This window comes from Phaethon lepturus, unplaced genomic scaffold (assembly GCF_000687285.1).
Source record: "Phaethon lepturus isolate BGI_N335 unplaced genomic scaffold, ASM68728v1 scaffold10971, whole genome shotgun sequence".
NCBI lineage: Eukaryota > Metazoa > Chordata > Aves > Phaethontiformes > Phaethontidae > Phaethon > Phaethon lepturus.
The window spans coordinates 16,650-40,460 of NW_010515572.1; the positions used below are offsets into that span (position 1 = coordinate 16,650).

Sequence of the window (23,811 nt, forward strand, 5' to 3'; positions counted from 1 at the left end):
ATGTAATCTTTTCTAAAATATTGCGTATTGTTACTAACTTTAGGAACCACAAGAGTTTCTAATGTGCAGGAAACTCTCATGGACTGGTGCAGTAGAGTCCACTAAGCAGATAAGGAGTGTACTAGTCATATAGTGGGGAGGGTCACGGGACTTCCCAGGCAGAATGGTGATTGGCAACGGCTGTAGTTGCCACTGTGACAGTTAGCTCTTTCTTGTCTTAGTCTAGGCAGTGACTGAAAAAATAATGCTGGGGGCATGCCTCATGAATTATTTTGGAATTGCTACTGTCTGTCTGTAACTTCTTCCTGCTGTTCTTTATTTGGGGAGGGAGTAGGCTGAATATAGAGATACTGTGTTAGCGTCTCCATCTTGGAGAGTGTGCAAAGTATGTCTGGTGTCCGGGAAATCCTGGATTTACTATGCATTTGCAAAAGATTGGTCACAGAGTGCAGGCCACAATATTTGTTGTTTTTCAGAATGAGCCTTTGTGTTTTCTAACACCCTGACAGCATATAAACTACATTTGAAAAGCTGTTTTGAAATTGTAATAACTTTTTCCCCCTCAAGTTACTTTAAAATTCCTAACAGTTTATGACAGGCAATGGTTGTAGAGAGTTTATTCTTTACTTTGTGTCTTCTGTAAAGTAGACTAAAACAGTGCCGCCCCTATTTTTGTGTTCTTGTGATACAACAGTGGTTCAGAAAAAGATGTCTGAAAGCTATACAAAATACAGTATTATAATACTACTTTCCTGCCTTATTCTTTGCTTAGGACTTGCTGTTGCATTCTGATGAATGTAATTCTTTTATTTAAGGGACTTTTTCCAAATTCCTGAAGCTTTACTTTGAAGCTGTACATTTATAGAATTAGACAGGAGTAAAAACCTTTATCAAATATGGTATTTTAAGCTCTGAAAGACAAATTAACAGCAAAATTCCAACTATTTAGCAGCTTACATCATGAACAGGATTAAAACAAACGGGCAGTCCAGGCTTTCTAGGAATCCAGAGCTCATTATAGAAGGCAGTCCTACTTTAGGAACTTATTTAAGTGTTTATTTAAAATAAAGAGAGGTTTTTGTCCTGGCTATTGCATTTAACAGTGGCTTTGTTCAAATTCAAGCCAAAAGAATTTTCTTAAATCTCTTGCTACCTTTTGTTGAAGAGATACTACATAAAATGTGAAAACATTGCATTTTATTTCCATCTGTGAAAATAATATCACATCTCTTTTCTAAGGTTGCAAATGCATATGCTGAATGGGGCCCTCTTGGCATTGTTGTTTCCTGTTGTTAACACACGTCTGGTGAGTGTACTGTACTTTTCCTCCTCCTTTTTTATTTGTTTCTAAAATATTTTCTTTGGAAAGATATTAGACCTTTGCTTTGCTTGTTTGTGATTTTTTTCTTTATTTTTTTATTTTTTAAGTTCATTTTACCTGGCTGTAGATTCCTGGTACAGGTCACTACAATGGAGCCAAAATGCCAGTCTTGGATTTTTTTGTGTGTTTATAAATCAATGTGGAAGGTTAACACTGCTGTATTCCAAGTGTAGAAAAAACTACTTTTGTCAATTCCATCCTAGCCTTTAAATGGAGGGAAAACTTAATGTCTTTCAAAGAGGCTTTCATAGGTTAGCGTTGTGGCCTGTGGTCAAAATTCAGTTTCAGGCTTCTCAGACTACATGTAAACGGAAGATTCCTCAGTCATGGAAAGTATCAAATGTATTTGGTGGCTGTCACCCCCTTTTCCCCCAAGATTAGGCACAGAGGGTTTCTTTTTTCCATCCAGGTTTTCATATCTACTATGAAACTCCAGTCTCTTGAATGGAAAAATTAGCCTGTTGGTGTCCCTAGTAAGATTCTTAAACTTACTGGGAGGTAATGGTAAGAAATGTCATCCTGAGTCTGAGCCATATGAAATAATTCTAAGGATTATTTTTAAGAGCTGGTATACATGCATATGTAGGGTGGCTGTGTATGTATATATACATATTTGCCTACATGCTTGTTTGTTTTTTTTGTCATTTGACTTATTTGCAAAAATCTGTTATTCAGTTATTTAAATGACTGTTTTAAGATAGAGTTCATTTAGATTTATCTGCTTACGTGTTTATGGTGTCTGGATAAAGTACTTGTATCTATATAACATGTGAATTAATGATATTATTAGCAAAACTGTTGTGGACTTCAGGCTGCATTGCAAATCTCAGTAGTAACTAGGAGACCTGAAAACCTGACAGTTTTATTGTTGACTTGTAAATGGCTTCTTTTTTCCCCCTCTTTCAAACTATAAAATTTTGCACTGAGACACAGTTTAGTTACTAGGGAGGATAATACGTCTGTAGGATTTTACATGGCAAAAATAATCTTCCATAAAGCATGACACATACATGCACAGGGCGTTGGATTATATTTTTCAGATTTCAGTGGATTTAGTAGTGTAATAACCCTAGAGCTCTTTCAAGCTTTACATTGCCCTTCCTAATCTGGTAACTACATACGTTCTTTACTATACAAGCTTATGTGCAGTTTGCAGTTATGTTTTAGTAAAACTTGTTATTGCTGAAGGGGCATCAAATCAGGAAAAAACACTTGTTTTATTCCTAAGGAGAACTCTTCTTATTGTGTATTTCAAACTGTCTAGTTGTTACGCTAAAGTTTATATTTACTTAAAAAAATGATTTTTCTGGGTAACCTTTTAAGGATAAAATGTTGACATATTTAATAAATCATTAGCTTGTATTTTCTCTGCCATTATCATAGATCTCATTTATATTAGGGCAGTGGTGATTAAACAGGAAAAATACAGACTACTTATATAAAATTATTGCCTTAATTAGGGATAGAAGAGACAAAGGGTAATGTAGATGAGCAAATATTTTTGGAATAAATACAGCTTAGGATATTTTTGGCCTAACAGCTGCTTGCTAGGCTGTTTTCTTTTCAGTGTTTCTTCTGGCACAAGATAATGTGGGTGATGTTTTATAGCACTGCTGCTTTGACCCAGATCTCATGGTAGACATGCATTCTGCTCTGCAACTGTTATTGTAGTCGTTTACACTGACATTGTCCTGAAAGCAATAAATGTCTCTTAAAACTTAGTAGGAAAATAAAAAAATTGCCATAATTTTGTCTGTGCTCTCTGCTCTGGTTTGTAGTATCTAAGTTAAAAACTTTTGATTCGGTCAAGAACTGTTGTGTCTCTATGCCTCAACTTTTTGATTTAAGTTTATGATATTTTAAGACATATATTTTAGTGTGTACATGTTTCATACAAAAATTTTGTATACTTAGTTATGTCTGTAAACAGTTGTGATATATAGTGTGTGGCACAAAGAGCATGAAAAATTGTGTGCCTAACCCAACTATTAATTCAGAAGTGAGGAGGGAGATGTTGTCTGGGGCAGAGGGAGTTCTGAGGTCAGTGGGAACTAGAAAGCAGGAGACTATTGCCTCCCATCACTTTGAGAGATTGTACCAAATTGATGTATTGCTGTTGGCACCGAAATGCCTTGCTATTACCTTTCATAGTGTAAAATGTGTTTTATCCTTACGAGTTATTTGAGATACAGCTGGATGTTGTCTTGTTGTAGGTAGTTTTCAGCTGACGCTCTCCTAAACCTCTCTCTTCCATGCCGATTGCCTATTAGTTGTCTTCCAGGCAGCAGCTGATTACTGTTGAGTAGTGGTCTCCTCCTGGAGAAGCCTGCTAATTTAGCAAGTTCAGTAGTAGGCATGTACGTGCTAGCTAGCAAATTGTGTATCATGATGGAGATGAAAGCAGTGGGATGCAGGAGAAAACATTAGATGTACAGTTTTATTTGTACATACTGTCGTGGTTTAGCCCCAACTGGCAACTAAGCACCACACAGCTGCCCGCTCACTCCCCCATGGTGGGACAGGGGAGAGACTTGGAAGAGTAAAAATGAGAAAACTCATGGTTTGAGATAAAGACAGTTTAATAGGTAAAGCAAAAGCCATGCACACAAGCAGAGCAAAACAGGGAATTCATTCCTACTTCCCATGGGCAGGCAGGTGTTCAGCCATCTTCAGGAAAGCAGGGCTCCATCATGCATAATGGTTTCTTGGGAAGACAGACGCCATCACTGCAAACTTCCCTCCACCCCTTCCTTCTTCATCCCAGCTTTATATAATGAGCATGATGTCATATGGAATATCTCTTTGGCCAGCCTGGGGCAGCTGTCCCAGCTGTGTCCCTTCCCAGCTTCCCGTGCACCCCCAGCCTGCTCGCTGCAGGCCAGCATAGCACGAGAAGCTGGGCTGTCCTTGACTACTTAGCAACAACTCAAAACATCAGCATGTTATCAACATTTTTTCATCCCAGATCCAAAACATAGCCTCACACTAACTTCTGTGAAGAAAATTAACTCTGTCCCAACTGAAACCAGGATGGTATCAATATCTGAAAGGGGCAAGAGGCAGAAGACACAGAATGAAAGATAATCATTAATTCACCAGCTGATGGAGATTTGTTTAGGAACTAGTGGGTATCAGGATTTTGGTTCTAAGTGTTAACCTGTTCAAAATAATTTCCAGAGCAACATTTTTGCTACCAATTATGTCACATTGTAAGTGTTCTTTTTGCATATATGATTCAATGCTAAATTATCCTGAAAAAGAAATTTTTGGAAGCCTCTAGCATAATTTGATATTTTCCATTTTCTTGTAATGTATCTGTTAAATTTTTTTAGGACTTCAGGTATTTCAAAACTGTTCTTAAATATTTGGCTGTTGCCAGTGGAAATGGAGAATTGAGATATTAATTGAAACTACAGTAAAAAGTTTCTACCTTCTGTTGTTTTAACCTTTCAGTAACATTATACTAGTTAAAAATCTTGTTGGACTGTAATGGGCACCTGGAATAGTGTTCCAAAAAAATATATTCTGAAAGATGAGGTCAGTCTATTCTCTTCTTCCCAAGAAAATATCTTCCTGCCTTGGCATGATGTTGAGGTGCCAACAATTAACAGTCTTGAGCAACAGATGCACCCATTTGTATTTATTTGGCAACTAAATATTCCAGTTTTGCAAAATGATTTACAACGTGTTGATGCAGCTAATTTTTGTGCATTGGAATAGTCATTGGATAAAGATGAAACAGTTTGTTTCTTATTCAGTTAATCTTTGTAAGTTCTTATTACTGTTTAAAAAATAAAGTGCATTTTAATTTTCGGTCATAATTTCCTTCCTTTCTCATATGCAAATTATTCTTGGTCAGCATTAATAATTCACATGGAACATAGGGTAATCTTTTATGACCTCTAGGTAAATAGAGAAGGAGATGCTAAGGGAATCAGATTGTTAGGGTCTAAACTGGGAGCCTAGGAAGGTATAGGAAGCTATACAGGAGTAGAAAGTTTTTTTTTTTTTTTTTACTCTGTTTTTCTATTATGTGGAATACAGTGTAGGTCCTGATAACCTAGCTATGCGAGTAAATCCATTTAACTGCCACAAAGACTCCAAGTGTTTGGAGACTAACTGCTTTTGTTTGAACTTTCATACTGCATTAATCAAATCTTAAAGGAAACTCTTCCTGCTGGTTAAAAAGTGGAGTTTTTTGCAAGCTGATGTCCTGAAAATGTTGATATAAATAAAGTAAAAAAAAAAAAACCAGGACATGGCCCAGAGGTGTCGGACTTGCTGTCTCTGCTCACGCAGCTGAGATGGTGCAGTTTTAATGTTTCCAGAAGCTGCTATATTCTATTATTAGAACTATTTGGCTTGAGAGGTATGCATTCTAAATCTGTTTTAGGAACAGAATCATGCTCTGAGCAGTACTTACAGCGCACTCTGTGTAGTGCCTCTGATCATTGCCTACTGCATTTCTGTTGACATTAAGGTAATAATTCACTGTACTAAATAGTTTGCCTGAAATACCTGTGCCTACACAGCAAGATGAAATAGGTTATGGTAGCACATTATGTCATATCTAAACTGGCTTAATCTAACTGGCACAAGGAGAAATAACCGAACAATTGCACATTGGGGGCTGTTGAGAAATTGTGCTTTGGTTGTTGGTAGGTGCTAAAGCCAAGGTTTCTGCATCTTTCAGCAATTACCGATGCTATGTGCATTAAAATGATATGGGTATGTAAGTGGAGTCTACAATCACACCTTTATTTGGTAACGTAAATCTACCTTCTGCTGGTGGTGATAAATAGTCCTAGTATTATCTCTAGAGGAACTGGAAAACTACTATTTCTGAAATAGGTATTATTTACCTCATATAATTCCTGTTTTTAGACTTGACTACAAATGCCTGATTGTGTCCACTGTGTCATTAATGTGAGCTGGTTTGTATAATCAAATTGAGTGACCAGAAGGCAGTGGTACCTTTTTATGAGACACACAATAAACATCAAATATAGTGCTAGTTAAATACTCAAAACACTGATAAAAGTCAAAACAAATGCATTCAGTTGAGATCATCGGTGAGAACAATGCCTTTTCCCAATTTTCTTGGTGAGCATCATCCTCTGTAGTGACATGCCAAGTGTTGTGGTTTAACCGCAGCCAGCAACTAGGCCCCACACAGCCACTTACTCACTCCCCCCCGGTGGGATGGGGGAGAGAATCTGAAGAGTAAAAGTGAGAAAACTCGTGGGTTGAGATAAAAACAGTTTAATAGATAAAGCAAAAGCCGGACATGCAAGCAAAACAAAACAAGGAATTTATTCACCACTTCCCATTGGCAGGCAGGTGTTGAGCCTTCTCCAGGAAAGCAGGGCTCTGTCATGCATAATGGTTACTTTATAAGACAAATGCCATCATTCTGAATGCCGTACCCCCCCCTTCCTTCCTTCATTCTCCAGCTTTATATGCTGAGCATGACATCATATGGTCTGGCATATCCCTTTGGTCCGTTGGGGTCAGCTGTCCCGGCTGTGTCCTCTCCCAACAACTTGTGCACCCCCAGCCTACTCACTGGTGGGGTGAGGAGCAGACAAGGCCTTGACTCTGTGTAAGCACTGCTCAACAGTAACTAAAACATCCCTGTATTATCAACACTGTTCTCAGCACAAATCCAAGACATCACCCCATACCAGCTGCTATGAAGAAAATTAACTCTACCCCAGACAAAACCAGCACATCAAGAAAAAAAGTCTCTTAAAACTTGTCAGAATTTGGGTAAGTCATGAGTTCGAATCCTGTGACTTTGCCCTAGCTGGGTTTTCTGGAATTCATAACTGTATTTTCATAGTATATGTTTCTTGTCTTGTTATGTTTCTGGTCCTCTCTACCCTTGTAGTGGGATATTATTTCTAGTCCTGTGTTCTGTGGTGCCTTCACTCTATAGACTGTCAGCACAAGAGATGCTCTTTTATCAACTCTCGTGAGTTACATAGCCCATGTATGCTAGCACTGCCTTTGGTAGCAGGTGTGAATACTGATTCTTTCCCTCTTTTTATATGCCCAACCCTAACAAGATAATTGAAAATGGGAACTAGATAAAACTCATCAATAAAACTGATGAATTAACAGTACTTTAAGGAATTGTAATTCCCTCCACTGACTAGATTGTGTAGAACAGCTGGGAGGGTGGATGCTGGTTGAGGCACCTACTTGAAACAGAGATTGTTTATTGGGACTCATTGATGTGCATACATACTGATTACTGACAAGTGGGTGTATGGCAGAAAATCTGACTGAAAGACTGCCCCTAGAATATAACGAAAAGGAATTGTTGCAAATAAAATCTGGGATGCTGCTTTAGACCTTCATGCAGATGGGTGACAGCCCTGTTACCCGTTTATTTCAAGGGGCTTTGCTGTTGCCACTAACGGAAATATTAACATAAAATTTTTTTCTTAGTCTACTCTTAAAAATTCAAATGTCTGGGAATGTCTTTTCTGATTTGTGCCAGATGTATAAGATGGTGCCTGAGTTACAGAACTGCCCAAGTAGTGTAACCAGAACTTGAGCATGGGTCAGCTTCTTGGCTGTTTGCCAGTTTGGATATATGCTGGAGAAATAAAGTCTGGTAAGGCTGGAAATACTCTGTTTTCCAAATGCCACTTGTGTTTGGATTTTGTTTTGTGTTGTTTTAAGTCTTCATGTCCATTTTTTAGACCATTCTTATAAGCTTCTCTGGCAGCTCGCTCTTCTCTGCCAAATAAGTAATTTGCTATTGCAATCCTAAATATGCTGAGAAGTAACCAGTCTGTTACATGGGCCTAGTAGCTGTTTGTCCCACGATTTTTATATTGTATAGCTTTATAGTTCCTCCTCTGTTGTTTAATTTGTTATGTGGTCTGCTTCTCGGGTAAAAAGAAAAACCTACATTTCTGGTTTATTGCCTTGATTATTGATTATGTTTAGGAAACTACTTACTGATTATGTATAAGAAGGTGGCTGGTACAGAATGACATTTGATGTTTACTGGACTTTGTGCTAGATGTGTACAGAAAAGACCAGAATTCGGGAGTTGAATTCCTTTTCTGCCATACTCTGCAGTCTTTGTAGAGGATGATGGAGGGAGAGCTCTTGCACAGTACAGTGCTTGAGCTGTTGTTACTATAATTAACAGAGGGAGGAGTACTACTTTCAGAAAACAGAGCAAAATGATAAGCTCCTAGCCCACTGAAAACCAACTGCTGTATCTAAGTGGGTTTAGAGTAGTTTAAACTAGTACTGTGTGCCATACCCTTCTGGGGGAGACTCTCATCTGAATATGTGACTTTTGGGCTCCACTCTACTGCTGTCTTGAAGAGTTTTTTCTAAAGCTTAGTGCATTCAATGGAAAGACCTAGTTGCTTCTTTGGGGCAGTAGCTGGTCTAAGTAAGGACATGAAGTATGTGCTCAGAGGACTGCTGTTGATGACTGTGACTCTTCATGTTCAGAGATGCAAGCGTGAGCTCTAATCCTTGGTGATACAGTTTCTCCTTTCCACAGTCTCACAAGCAATGTAAGCAGCTGCTAGGAGTTTAGCTAGACTAGTAGAACAGTATATAACTTACCTGTTCCTGGGGTGGAGGTCTACTGCCTGCTCACTATTCTTGGTACTTTCCAGATGGCCTTTAGCATGTGTTCAGGGAACGTGGCACTTTTGAATCTGTATCATACCAGGCTGATGTGGGGGCTAAAAGCACATATGTCTGCTTTGAGCCAAACTCTTCTTGGAGGAACAAAACACCATTTATTTTCTAACAGAAACTCCCATTACAAAATGTAAAAAGTGAATAGTCGGAATATTTATTTCCAGAGTACTTTATTAGCATGTTTTGATCTTGTATGTTAGAGGATTATGTATGTCAGTAGTAGTTTGGTGTGTTTTGAAACATGTATGATTTTATATCAATGCTGAAACCTATGAATGAATGAAGCAGATTTGCTTTGCCATCAGTAAGAATCTCTAAAGGAGAAGAACTTACTGTCTTGAGTAACAGAGTAGCCTGTCTTCTGTATTCATTTACGCTCTTAAGGGAGCCTAGAATGTAAGTTGGTAGAAGAAATAGGTGATTTGTCCTTTTGTCTTGTACCATTAGTTGTTTTAAGATTCTGAGTAAGGGAAACAAGGTGAAATGCATGGTGATGCTGGCAGCTGTTACGGGAGACAGGAGCTTAGTACGAAAAACCCCAGCAAATAAATTGACAACGAATATAAAGAGTTCAGATGAGTCTATCTTGGTAACACATATCCAGTGATTTTTAATCTCTCTGGGGACCGGTGTGGTTGAAGAAATATACCATGAACATCATTGGTTTGTTACGAAGGAAATACTGCTCTTTAGAGTGGCTGCTAGGATTCCACAGTGACATCAGACAGGAGAGGAAAAGTCTCTTGGAGCCTGTGAAGAGGGTCCACTGTGGACATTGTTGGAGTCTGGGTTTAAATACAGTGGCCGTCATGGGTGCCTATGGTCAAATATTATCAGAGGGCCCAACTCAATATTTTGACTTACTTTGTTCTGTGAGTAAGTGTTGCTTTGATTTTTTTTTTAATTTCTCAAACTTTACCACTTGCTGAAGAGCTTAATAGTTTTCACAAAGAGGTTATTTAAATCCTCTATTGATGGGTGATCCCTTCTACCTTGTCTTCACTTGCCGTTTCTCTTTGCATATGTAAGGTACCTGTCTGCTATCTGTGAGTCTTCTATTGATAAAACAATTCATAGACAAGACCTTTAGAGCTACCTGAGTCAGTTGCTCAGTACAACTTTCTAGTTCATCTTTTGTGTTTGTTCTTCTGTTTGTTGTAGCCTGGTTGTACAGCAAGTCTGCTGTTGCAGCTCTATACCAGGAAATGCACTTGCATAATTATCCAACCTTCAGAACAAGCAATCTTTTATAGTGAAAAGAAGATATTTTGTTTTACACAAAAAAAATATTGTCAATACTACTGCAGCAAAACAAGTGTTACTCTGTTCTCAGAAGTATCCTGAGTGTAGTGTTTGTGTAACTGACCCTCACAACTCAGCAAGTGCAGAAGCCCTTATGAAACCACAGATACTAAATAGAGAATGCTCCTTGGCAGGAGTGAGTGCCTCACGTTGTGTTGTTTATATGAGGAGCTATTGTATCTGAAGTGTGCCAGTTCCAACTGGGAGAGGTACAGCTTTTTCCCCAGTTAGGAAAACTGCTTTAGCCTCTTTCCAGACAATTTTGATTCCCTCACTTTGCCCTCTGTGTCTTTCAACAAGAGACAGCAGAAAAGGTTCAGATTCTGGAAACCTCACAACTTCTGTGAAGTTCTTGCTTTTACATGCTATTATCTTGCTTGGTTTTATGTTTTGATACAGAAAACTTGGAATAAAATACCCAACAGATTGTATGGAAGATTTTTTTTTTTTTTTTTTTTTTTTAGCTTGTTCAGCCAACTCTTGGGAGACTATCTTGGAGGTTGCAGTCAGGACACTGATAGAGTTCAGCTGGCAGATGCTGGGACTAGCAGACTCCAACTGTTGGTTTTAGCATCTTTTACATTCAAAATAGGATATAAGAATTGTTGAATTTAAAAGATTCCTATATTAATTACCAGCTGTTTATTGATTGCTATTTAGGAAGAAAATCAAACATTGTTTCAAATTCTCCTTACTTCTGTTGATGTAGATTTTTTTGGTAATGTTTCTGAGTCAATGCTATGACTTCAGTGTCTCAGAACAGTAACAGAAAAGGCTCTTTTTTTTTTTTTTTTTTCTTCCCAACAGACGGGCCATGATGGTAGGACTTGCATCTGGATTCACTTTAGCCTGTAGAATGATACAATGAGTCTGCATTTGAAACAAGCTAGTGGCTTTGCATTATTCCTGTGAGATTTCATACTTGTGTGATGATGTTGTCCAGCTTTCACTTCTGAAAAATAATGGAAAAGTATGTCTTTTCAACTTTTTAAGTCAGCTGCAGCAAGAAGTTGAATTCTGAATTTTGAGTTTGAATTTTCCTACTACTGCTCACTTTTAAAGGTGTTGCTGTAGTTTAACAAATAGATATAGGAAAGGTATTTACAGATGGGAATAACTTTCAAATACAGTGCATTATCTTTTCTAACTAGAGCTAGAATTAGTTGGGTCTGGATTAAGGGTCTCAAACTCAGAGTTGTGGTTCAAGTTATTTTTAGCACAGTATTATTTTAGCACAGTCTATCTGATTTCTCTAAGTAGTAACATGAATTCAACTAAACACAAAAATGACTAATTATAATTTCACAAAAGTTGTCAGATGAGAAATACATGATTTACTACTAACTGGTGACTTGTTTACATACATCTTTCTGCAGCTTCCCTTTAAAACCAATAAAATACTGGTTATTTTATATTTGGGGAAGTTAGCAGTTTCATAGGTGCATATAGATTGCTATAAATCAGGTCTTTTCATTTTTGCACAGGCCTTCTCAGTAATTACTTTCATATATTTATACTTATATATATAAAAGACCTCATTTATAGAGTTCTATCACTCACAAGGTAGCAATTATCTTTTCTTTCTAAAGAGACTACTGTCATATGGGGTTTGTATAGTTTCTGGTTTGATTACTTCAGGGTTTTGCATTGTTATTGGTAATTTATGCTAACTAAGAAAGGGAAAAGAGAAATCTTACGTTATTCCTTCTTTGTTGTGCGCTTTTAGCTAACTTTGAGAATTGTCTACTTGAAGCGTTGCAATGCATTGCATTTATGACAAGGGGATTGGAATGGGTGGTTAGCTGCACTTGCGAAGCACTGACCTTTAATGTCATCTCTTTGTTAATAAACATAGGTGATAAAATAACTGAACTGAAGAGATTGTCATTGGTGGTAAGAATGGTTCCTTGTAACTCAGTTGTTCGTGATGAAAGACATTTACAAGTATTTTTCTTATTCTACAGCTTCCATTTGAAATGGAAATTTATTACATCCAGCATGTGATGCTTTATGTTGTGCCCATCTATTTGCTGCGGAAAGGAGGTAGGTTGGCAATTTATTTTATACATATTGAATTGGTCCCATGCAATGAAAATCTGTGCTTAATGGTTACCACAGGCTTCACTCTTACTCTTTTTTTTACCTATTTTCTCAATGCGGTTACTTAATAGTTTCTGGTGGTATGTTGGAGTTGTAACCAGATTAAAAAAAAAGATCTTTTGTCCAAAGTGATACCAAGAATGTATTGGCATAATGTGCACTGTCGTCTTGAGTAGTATCTCTGCCATATTGCAACATTCTAAGTTGTTTGGGATGTATTTTTAAGACTTTTGCCTTCTTGGATGTCTCTTGAGAAGTATTGCAACTTAAAATGAGCAGGGAAAAAAAAAATATTATTATATCCCCCACATAAATATTAGTTGGCTGGTTAGATAAATTCCTGAAATTTTGAAGCTCTAATGAAACGTAGTGATACATATTAGTGGAATGAACTAGCTTGCTTCTTATTTCATCTAACAAGATTATGGTCTTGCAATCGCTTATACCGTAATAGTTCAGTAAGGCTGGGAATCCCAAATTGTTCCACTGGCCAGTGATCTTTCTAATTGTTGCTCCTTAGAAGGGAATGCAGTATTGTATTCATATGGTGTGATGCTCTGCCCCCTCTAGCGTTGATATGCCTCCTGCTGCATTTTCTAGCAGAGCTAAATTGTTTCGTCCAGGAAATAAACGCTGATAATTTATGGTCCAGATGTTCAGTAGCCTTTAAGGAAAATGCTGAGAATGTGATGTCAAGCAATGGGATACAATTTAGCAAATGCTTAGAACAAGCATAATCAGCCTCTGCAGTTCTGGTGAATCTTTTCTATTTCATACCAGTCAGTTACAATCCTCCACACTTACTTCACTACAGGTCTGTAAGCTTTGTGTTTTTCACTGCTGAGTGAAACTAAATAAAAATGATCCCAAAGGAAGAAGATCATTCTGTTTCTTTCTCTTACCAGAGAAATATGCTAGCCACATTTAATTTTAATCTATCTTTGATATCTTAAAATTCTGGCAAATAATGCTGAAGTGCAGTAGAGTTGTAGAAATTTTTCTGCAATTCTAGTTATAGAATGCTAAAGTTCCAGTACAGTTGTACACGTCATTTTAAGACATGTATTTCTTTTGCTTTAAAGTTTGGCCTTGGATGTCACTTGATGTGTTCCTTTGCTTTTTGTTTGTTTGTTTCATTTGTTTTTTTGTTTGTTTTGAAGTAAAATTTCTCTGGGTTCTTCAGCACCTGTTTTCGGGGGTGGATAGAACTATGTCTGCAGTTTGAAGGGCTTTGTGTTGTGCAGGTGTCACCCTAGTGCAGTTTTCTAAATTTTTGTCCTTTATTAATTTACAGGTGTTTGCTGCCATCTAATGTTGACATGATAGCAGTGAAAATTCTAAAAGAACTTCGTTGGTTAAATATATCAATTGCCACTGCCCTAGGCTGTGTAACTAATAACTGTTGATTTTTCTTACGCAGTTGGCTCCTGATCATTTGACTGTCTGTAAAACCTCATTAGCCAAATGCCCATACAAAAGTGTATGTTATGGCTAGTGCCACAGGAGACCTAATGTATGATTTTTGATGGAAAAATTACTCAGCCTGAAAACATTTGTTAATATTTTGTCATTTCACTAGCACATTTGTTTGAAGTATTTTCTGAGTAGATCACACCCTTTATCCTAACTATATCTTGTGAAAATTGCTTTTTCATCACTGATGTTGATCAGCATGCAGCTTTATTTCTGTATTTTAAATAGAAATTTCCATTGGTGAATCTATGGATTATGATTGGGGGAAGGGTAGTAAAATTGGGAAAATGAAAAGGAATGGATTGTGTATGAAAAAATATACTACTTCAGCATTAGTGGGAATCTGTCAGTATTACTGATGGCCTTAATAGGATCTCAATCATAATATTAACATTTCTTAAAGGAAGGTTGAGCAGAACACCTGAAGCAGGGTTGATTTGAGGCTCATTCTACACAGAATTGCGTGTCCAAATTCGTTGACATGCTAATCAAGTATCATACCAGTCATAAACACACATTGAATTACCAGCTGAAGTATTTCCTTTTTGAAAGGAAACTGGGTGACAGTAAGCAAGGGCTGCAATAATTTATTTTCTTTCTCTCCCTGCTATTCATTACAGTGGTGAAGACAGGTTGTGTTGCACTGGCAGCATCACCTTCATGTCCCATCCCCCTCATGTAAGTCTGGGGGCTTTACTGTGCTTAGGATCCAATTGATGAGATGTTCAGAACTCAGGCTGCAGTGTTGCACAGTGAACTCACGGAAGCTCAAGGATGTATGCCCTCTTGGGGATTAAGACCTTTCTCTCTCTTCCCTCTCCCTCCCCTCTGTACTGAGTGAATATAAATTTCTGTACTTCCCTTTTGAACATATTTTCTTTCCATGTGCACATATGCCTGTATACGTACACATGCATGCCAGGCTAGACAAAATAAATGCTTATGCACTATGGCTCAGATCTTTCTTGGCTGCAATAAGAGGCTCCCATACAAAATAGATGTAGTACAGATATAACAGACCAGCATAGAAGATTCCTAACTTAAAGCAGTTCTTACATGAAGTATATCTGCGGTTGGCAACTTTTTGGGGGGATGAATCTCACCTTGTATCACCTGTGAACCCTGCCAAAAATTATAGTATGCATCTGGGCAGGATACAGCATTCCTGAAACAGCTGGATAGACTGAATCAGAGCTGTAGGTCAATTTTCTCTTGTCCTTAGGAGGCGAGACCCTTGCTTCCCTGTGAAAAAATGTATGAATGCTTTCGTAGCTTCTGGTGGTTTACTGTTGCGTCATCTGAGTGCTAGGATTGGCAAAAGGGAGGTGCAATGATGAATTGCCAAGGTGAAAGGAAGAAGGTGGTAACCACGGCAGCACAGATTTAGACTACAGAACCAACCCCTTCATCGAAAAACTCCTCAAGCCACTTTCAGTTACAACTAAGCTGGTCTTCTGAAGCATGGAATATGCTCAGATAATTATACTTTATGCTACTGGGATACAGATTGTTGGTACAAGACTTAGGCAGATGGCAGCTGAGGAAGTATAATGTCTCAAACGGCCACAACTATTTCAACAGTGCATGAACCTGACCTTCTAAGATCAAAGTATTAGAGACCTTCAGTGGTGTTCAGGACAACTTGGTTTTTCTAACTGTAAACTTTTAACATAATGAAAAAAAATTTAGTTTTCACTGCATCGGTCTTAGAGACTCACAGTTCTTGACTGTCTTGGTCCTTAAGCTAGTTTGGTCACATTTTTGAATGGATTTGACAAGATTAGATGTATACCTTATTTCAGAGCTTCAAATCATATTGAAATTTAATCAAAGTGGAATTGTTATTTCCTGAGTGCAGTGAGCAAATGATATCATTCCACAACAGTTTGAAATAAGGGTTAATTTACAGCAGCTCCCTGGCAGAGGAAGAGGAGTTCAGGAAATCACCTTTCTTGTGTTTTGAGATCCCAAGCATTATTTAGTTGACTTAATAATTTGGTGAAGTAGAAAAGGATGTTGATGTTGAGTTTTTTTTAGGATTTTGTCACTTTAAGAAGCAATCTGATGTATGAACAGCTGTACCTGAAGTTCCAGGATATCATGTGTGCTTCATCAGAGGCCTTTGTATTGGTGTCCCTCAATGGTTGTGTGGCTCTGAAACTTTAGCCTGCAGGGGGAGATAGTCTCCAGCATCCACTCGGTCAAAAAGGCTATGCAAATTCTCGAAACTCAGAATTCGAATGCAGGTTGTCCAAGCTGTGGAGAGAGTAAATTGATTTGGCTGTATTTTTTTGGCTTCTTTTGGAGCCAAAACTGATAGTAATGGTCTTGCAAATTCTGGACAGTCCTGTGGTCTGGCACCATGTATTTCAAGAGCTGATTTAATTGTACAGCTGTACACAAGTGTACAGACATATACATGCTAAATAATTAAGTAGGTGAGTTGTTTGCTGGGAGTAGAGTCAGAATTTCAGCTTATAAGGCAACTGCTGCATCTTTATAAGCAATAAAGAAACTATTTCTCTGACTCAAGTCATAAAGCCCTTTTCTTTTTTGATCCAAGTGTCTTCAGGAGTGGCATCAGAAGAGATGAAGTTCTGTGGCATTATCAGAAAGTCAGTAGAAGTTGATGATTCTAATTTTTTTTTTCCTCTTTCATGGAGAATGCCTCTGTCACACTTCAGAAGATGGACAGAAGCATCTCTGTATAGCCAGCTTTCTAAGGGGCAGTGCAGTGTTTCTTACCTAATGAGAAGCTGGGCTAAGTTGTAAGATGTAGAACACAGATACCAAGTACAGACAAAAGCATCATTTTTCCTGTGGCTGTAAACTAGGAAAGCGCAATTAAAGCAATTGGGGATCTAAACTTGTGCTTTCTGTTGGCTGTTAGGACTTGCTGGCAAGAGTGAGGAATTACCATATTTAAAGACATTTCTAACTGTTGTACCCTTTCTCAAGCCACTTCCCCCCTTTGTGACACTTACCTGTATTTAGCTATATCTTTACTTAGCTTTTAAATTAGTTATAAAGTAGGCTTTATTATATACCTTACTAGTAATCCAGGAAAACCCCCACTATATATCTGAATATAGTCAGGTAGTCATAAATCTAGTTTATCTCCATCCTCATTGAAATACTTGATAATGTGCAGTACAGCTCTTTCACTGAAACTCTTAATTACTTGGAGACCTGTTGATTCTTGTGTATTATTCTCCTACTTTCCTGCTGGCAGCTTCCATGTTCCTATTCCAGCTTTTCTCTACCTCCTGAATCTGATGTATTAGATGTAAATGCCTGGTTCACTGTCCAGCTTGTACTATGGCACCTCGAGCAGCAGGGTAGCTGTGGCACTGTTCAGCATCTGGAGGTGTGCTGTTGCTCTGGCTGCAGGCTCATGCTGCAGGCTCTCTTGTAGCTTGATCGTTTCAGGATAATCTGGTTTGATGATTTAAAGAGAGCTGGAGAGGAAGAGGAGGGGTCATGTCTCTGTCATGTGACCCTCTGAGCTTTATGCACTGGGCTGTTACAGTTCCTTTGAAACTATGGTAGCCTATTATGAAACACTTAAAACTAAACAAAGAAGTTAATGTGGCATTCTCTGACTAGGCCCAAGGTCAGTTTAGAAGGGTATGTACCAGTATATGGAAGAACTACTACTATATGAAGGAAGAGGAAGAACAGCTGCTGCTTCTTTATGGAATATAAAAAATGATTCCTGAGAAGAGCAGGTAATACAAGACCTCTGTCTAAGCTGATTCTGATGAGAGTAGCTGGCATTCAGGGAAACAGAAATCTCCTGGCATAAGGTAGTATTTTGAAATCTACACATAGATTCAGAACAGCTGTAGGGGAAACAGTGGGTTTCATGCTCATCCTCTGGAGGACGTTCTTCCTGTTTCCCCTTGGAAAGGAAGTTTGGTCACTAGGCTAGCTCAGTAGGCCACACTGCTAGAATTAACCCTTTGATCAAAGGAAATAAAATGGAAATAAATTTGGCCTCACATTTTTATAAGCTTGAAAATGAAGGAATTGTAATAGTTGCTCTGAGTTTTGGATTAAGCAGGTCTACCTGTAATTGTGAGACTACTGAAGGAAAGTGTGCTGGGCTGGAAAACTGGTAAAGTTCTATCAAATGTAGTGGGAATGAAAGCAAGACATTAATTAGGAAAAAGAGATTATTTTGACACCCTACTAAATTAAAAAATTGTACTATATTTAGGTTCTCCTCCAAGCAGAGGAGTAATTTTCTCCTGCATTATGTTTTCACAGAAATTTCACAGAAATACAAAAGGAGTATTACTTTCTATTAAGTGGTGTTCAATCTTTACAAACCTATGTTTTGAAGACTTTAAATAAAAATAATAGTTCATAAGAACACTAGAACGAGCACAAAACCTTGTGGGAGGGGTGAGGAAGCAGTATAAAAGAAATTGATTCTCTTTGTTGATCTTTAGATATCTGAAGCTATGCTTCCATACCCTAGGTGGCAAAATTAATCACTTGGCATATTCAAGGTCAACGAATTCTTGTTGCAGCAGCAGTTGATGAACCCCAAACTCTTCAATCTATATGAAATCCTTCCTATCAATGTTGTTGAAATAATGAAGTTTAATTTGCAATGAAATATCCACTGCCATGCTATTTCAATACAAGAGCAAATATACAGCCTATTTGGATGATCCTGATTTGGAACAGTCTCATCTGTCTGGGGTGTGGGCATTTTTGAGAATGAGATTAGTGCCAGACTGGCAGTTGGATTAAATTTTTGAAAGTGCTTAACATACAAGAGTTGTCTGTGATCCTCAGTGAATAGAGAGAGAAACTCATTGCTACCTACTGAAATTGATTTCCTATCTAAGCAGCAAGTAGCTTTTGCCAAAGCCAACACAGGCCATTCAAACCACCACTCAGCTGGGTCTCAATTTTCCTGTTTCTGTTAACAAAAATAGACCACAGTGCTCCATTAAACAGTCATCTGTCAAATAGCAGGACTGTAGAGTAATAAAATCTATAGTGATTATTTATCTAATGGAAATGTACAGAAAATATCCCGGGTATGAATTTAAAATTAGTTTCCCAAAGCACACTGAGGAATCCAGAGCTCTCTGAAATGTTTTCATGTGGAGGTCATTGTTTCCTTTTTGTCCCTTGATGTCCAAATAATGATACTGCTGAAAATCACACTATTATTTTCAGGATTGCAAAGTCTAGCAAGGAGAGATTTTTCTATTATATAGTGAAATCAAAAGTCTGTAGAGGGTGAGAGTTGCTAATGTATTTTTTGAAGTTTTGCAAGAGAGAGAGGATGTAGCAGTGTGAAATTCTTTGCTGGAGGAACCTGAACAGCTCTCCTAAGTGACTTCTGAAACATGATTCCCTGACTAGATTGAAGCTGGACGAGAGAAGCTTGGGTTCAGAGCCAAATTATGCCACTGATCTGTTTTGTCATCTTGTGCAATTTCCTTAGTCTTTTAATGACTGCTTTCTCCCTCCAGTCTTGTTTCATAGCTGGGTTCGCTTGTCTATTTTAGTGTTTATATGCTGCCTGCACTGTAAGCCCACCAAATATGAAGGTCTCTGGAGTCTAGCTTTTCTGAGTGTTTACCTCTTTAGACTACTACCATCTGTTCTCAGGCTTGTAGAATACTTCTGAAATAACACAGGCAACTGCCAACCACGCGTGTTCATGTGAAACCAAATTTGGTGTAGCACTGCTCTGCCAGTTCCTGGGACCTGTTTTAGATACCTTATTTAAATGTTATTTTGGGTTTTGCATCTAGGTTAAACATGCACCTGAAACTGCAAAGACAATACAAAAAAACTTTGCAAGTCAAATGATGTCTTCTTTACCCTACAGCTTAGGAGGGAGCACAAAGAGTTTCTGTATAGCTTGACCAGGTCACTTGTTGATGTTGGTGCAGCCAAAAATAGAGCCATGGTCTCCTGAACTCTGACACCAAGGCTAGTTGCTTCTTCTCTTGTTCTCTGTAACAAAAAACCATATTCAAGGTGGTATCACGTATCTGATGTTTTCAGGCAGTGGAGTTGAATGAATATCATTGCTATTTAAGTGAAGCCTCCTGTACTGTTTTCTAAATAGGATACAGCTCTTAGATCATGCTTGCTAAGTATGTTCAAAGAATTAGACTGTTGGGATTTTTTTCCCTTTAACTGCAGATCTCTCTACTTAAGTTACTGATGTAGAGTTCACTTTTACCTTTGGATTTTGCTTATATTTCAGACACTTCCTCTGACCTTCACCTACCCACTGGCTGAGAAATCTTAGAAGCTGCCTTATGCTTTCAAAGTAGCTTCTCTGCTTATATTTATCATGGTTGCACCAAGTCACAGCTTGCTTAATAAAACATGGTGTACAGTTGTATCTTGGGTAATTACTTTAATACTGTTGCTCATTAAAGTCAGCGAGCGATATACGGGGTGCATATGTGCTGCTGTCATTCAAGCATACAATCAACTCATACTCTCGCTTCACTATCAACAGAGAAGCTATGTTACTTTGACTGGACAATGAACAGATGTACAGTTTTATACAATAAAGTGTAGGTAATTTTGAATTTGTAACATTCACAAAATTATATTTAAATTAGATTATTTCAGGGAGCTACTGCAAAATCAGTCTGAACGGGCATGGTGGGTACAAACTGTGGCAGAGAACTATGCAGAAAGGAATTGTAAAAGGGCAACAGGGATTGAGAAACCAGTCCTCTAGGGATTTTAAACCTGAGACAGGATGCATCATTATATGGTGGTGTGGTAAAGCAAGTAACAGCAGTCATTTGCCTTTATCTACATACAATACCATACATAGGCATACTCATACCAGCTTTAGTCTGGTGAGTTCTGTCATAGTTATGTGTGTATTTACTTGAGTTCCCAGGAGCCTTGTACAGTATATGCTGAAGACTGTTGAATCTTCCTGGTAATTACTGAGTATGCTAGCTAGCAAAGGCTAATGTGAATGTTGCACTCTGTGCTGTAAGCTGTCCTTTGAGTACTGGACACACATTCTAAATATTTCCTAATATCTAATGGATCAGAGAACAGACCAAGGCAGCTAAAAAATGCCAGTGTATTTTTATAATCATCTGAATCTCTACAGCTTCTCGTGGCAGCTGAGCAGCATGACACTGTGCATCTTTTCCTTTTGCATCCCTAGGTTAAGTTATTACAAAGAAAATAATATTTTTGTTTCCTATATCTTACACTGAAGTTTTCATTTGTGTTAGTAATAGTCTTGACAACTCTGTAAACTGTTTTTGTTCTCACTGTATGATGTTTGAATATTTAATTCCAAGAATAGTCTTGTATCTAAGGGTACTTTTATTAGATCTGATTTCCTTGGTACATTCCAGATCACGTGACATTTTGTTTTGTCAGTAAATTGGCAAAACCTAGTTTCAGGAGGAGAGAAAGAGGTGAACCCAGGAATAATGTGATATCTGCTGCTTCATTTGAAGGAGAAAAAACGTTTTACAGTGTCTGTGATATCTACTGATCATAAAATTATTTGTAGTGTATATCTGAAAATATCTCCACAGCAGTTTTCATTTAAAAGCACAATCTGTCATTAATGGATTGTCTACTTTATAGAGCTTTTCTGTTCCTAGGCATTACTTGTGCAAGTTACTTTTTAATAGTTGTTAAACAACCATAGAATTAGGAAATGGCAATTAGGCTATGCTCTAATACAGTGCTGTGCAGGAACTGCCGCTACCTAGGTTAGGTCTGTGCATGCTGAAGTCATAGCCCCCATAAGAAGCAGGTGTTTAAGTATAAATAACCTGATTTTTGAAGTTTCATTGTATACCATTACTGTATTTTAAAATAATTTAGTACTTCTGTGGTAGTAGGAAGAATGAGGTAAAAATCACTGGTGTTGGTGAATAATAGGCAAGCTTAATGAGGTAAATATTAATTACTATATGGTATTGAGTAGGTTATCAGCTAAAGCCAGATGCCTTAACATCCACAGAGGAGAGAGGATTATTTGTGAGTGTTTGATGGGCACAGCAATTCAGCTGAATACTAATGTATTCCTTTCTTTTCAAGGTATCTACACTCCAGAACCACTCTGCAATTTCTGGTGGGCTCTTTTATCCACGGGGTTTATGTTTGTGTATCATTTTAGCATCTTGCAGATTCTGGGATTGGTAAGTAAATACAGGTTAATAAATGGATAGCTTGCAAGTACATTCAAAGTAAAACCACTGACTAGTTTTTCAAAGTGTCCAGATATATATGGATAAGACTACTTGCATGCAAGCTTTTAATTGCATGTTCTAATGGACATTTGTATCTCATATCTCACAAGCATCGGTAAAATATTTCATAAATTGGTTATGTACCTGCATAAATCCATCTATTAAATGCACAACTGAATTTGGATCTGCTTTCCTTCTGAAAGCTGCCCTACTTGGGTTGAACAAAGGATTGTCACCTAAACGTTTTTGATTATTACGGTAATTTCAAAATTACCATTTTAGGTGTCTGAATCAGTGCAACACAAAAATATTGTTAATTTATAAATTTGTTGTCACTTTCTCAGGTTACAGAAGTGAATTTGAACAACATGTTGTGCCCAGCCGTCTCAGATCCTTTTTATGGGCCCTGGTATCGAATCTGGGCATCTGGACATCAGACTGTCATGACCATGACTCATGGGAAGCTTGTAATCCTACTGTTTTACAGTGCTGTCCCCATCTTTAAATGTAGCGTGGACTTGCTTAGGCTCCCACCTAAGAAAATAGACTGAAATTTCTCCCCACGGAGTAGTATATACAGGAAGCAGAGATACTTATACTGGAAAACAAAGAGGAGGGATGAGAGGACAATGCATTTATACTTCTCCCCACAGTTTATTGCCTCAAAAACACCTCTATAATCAAGTGAGGTTTTTTTTTTTACTGCTGTTTCTCACTGCCTATTGCCAATGGCAAAATCTGTGGCCTTATTCTGGAAAAGGTTTGTGTTTTATACATTTTGTGTAGATTACAGTAGAATCTTGCTAAGCCGCCATTTAAAATTAGGCCAGGATCTGTCCACATTCCAGCAAAGAGTGGCAGTGCTACCTCGTTTTGACTTATTTTCCATTAAATATAAGTATGCTTATATCAGAGGATAGGAAACAAAGCTGAATTACAACACTCCAGTGATGTGAACAGAACACATCTTGAAGTGCATCATCCTGGCTTAATTCTTAGCACTTGAATGTGGCAAAATGGTCACAGTGAAACGATGTACACTTAATCTCCCAGTCGTAAATGCAAAAAAGTGAGGTTCTACTGTATTTTCTTGAAGCTGGTTGAAGATGTTGGGGAACAATAACTCATTCAAATATCTTTTTTTTTTTTTTTCTTTCCTTAAATCGACTACTTAATTCTAAGCTGCTGTGGATGAATATCTATCTGGCTAAGTCCCACCAGATCTTGATGCTTTGGAGATGCCTGTGTTTGAGTGAGTGGAAAAACACCACGTTGAAATAACTTCAAAAGCCCATGTTACATATAAGCTGTGATAAGATATTTCATCCACTGTTCTGACCTGACTTTGAACAAAATGTTTTTTTCACTTAGCTTAGACTGGAGAGGGAGTGGAGATACAAAGTCCAATGTAAACATAAGAGATTTCTTTTTTTACTTACTAGCTTTCGAAACATTCCTCCTCTGTGCTCTGCACTTACCCTCACCCAGCAGAGTGGTTAGTGAAGAAACAAAAATTAAACTATGTTCTCTCTCTACAGCTCTAATGCATTCTTTATACTGATTTTAAAATACAGGTATACAAAGGAACGGCAGATCAGTGCAGGCCTCTACTGAAAAGAAAGTGTCCCAGTTTACTAGTCTGACTAAATCTTC

General features: G+C 37.8%; 1 protein-coding gene across 1 annotated transcript in view; it reads left to right on the forward strand.

The window, feature by feature from the left end:
• Window positions 1-23,094, forward strand: part of TMEM164 (transmembrane protein 164) — a 39,619-nt gene extending 16,525 nt beyond the window's left edge. The window contains exons 3-6 of the mRNA XM_010295812.1: window positions 1,240-1,306; window positions 12,328-12,406; window positions 22,007-22,107; window positions 22,503-23,094. Of these exons, the coding sequence (XP_010294114.1) occupies window positions 1,240-1,306; window positions 12,328-12,406; window positions 22,007-22,107; window positions 22,503-22,709 (454 nt within the window). The 3' untranslated portion in view covers window positions 22,710-23,094. The remainder of the gene's footprint in view (window positions 1-1,239; window positions 1,307-12,327; window positions 12,407-22,006; window positions 22,108-22,502) is intronic.
• Window positions 23,095-23,811: the final 717 nt, after the last annotated feature.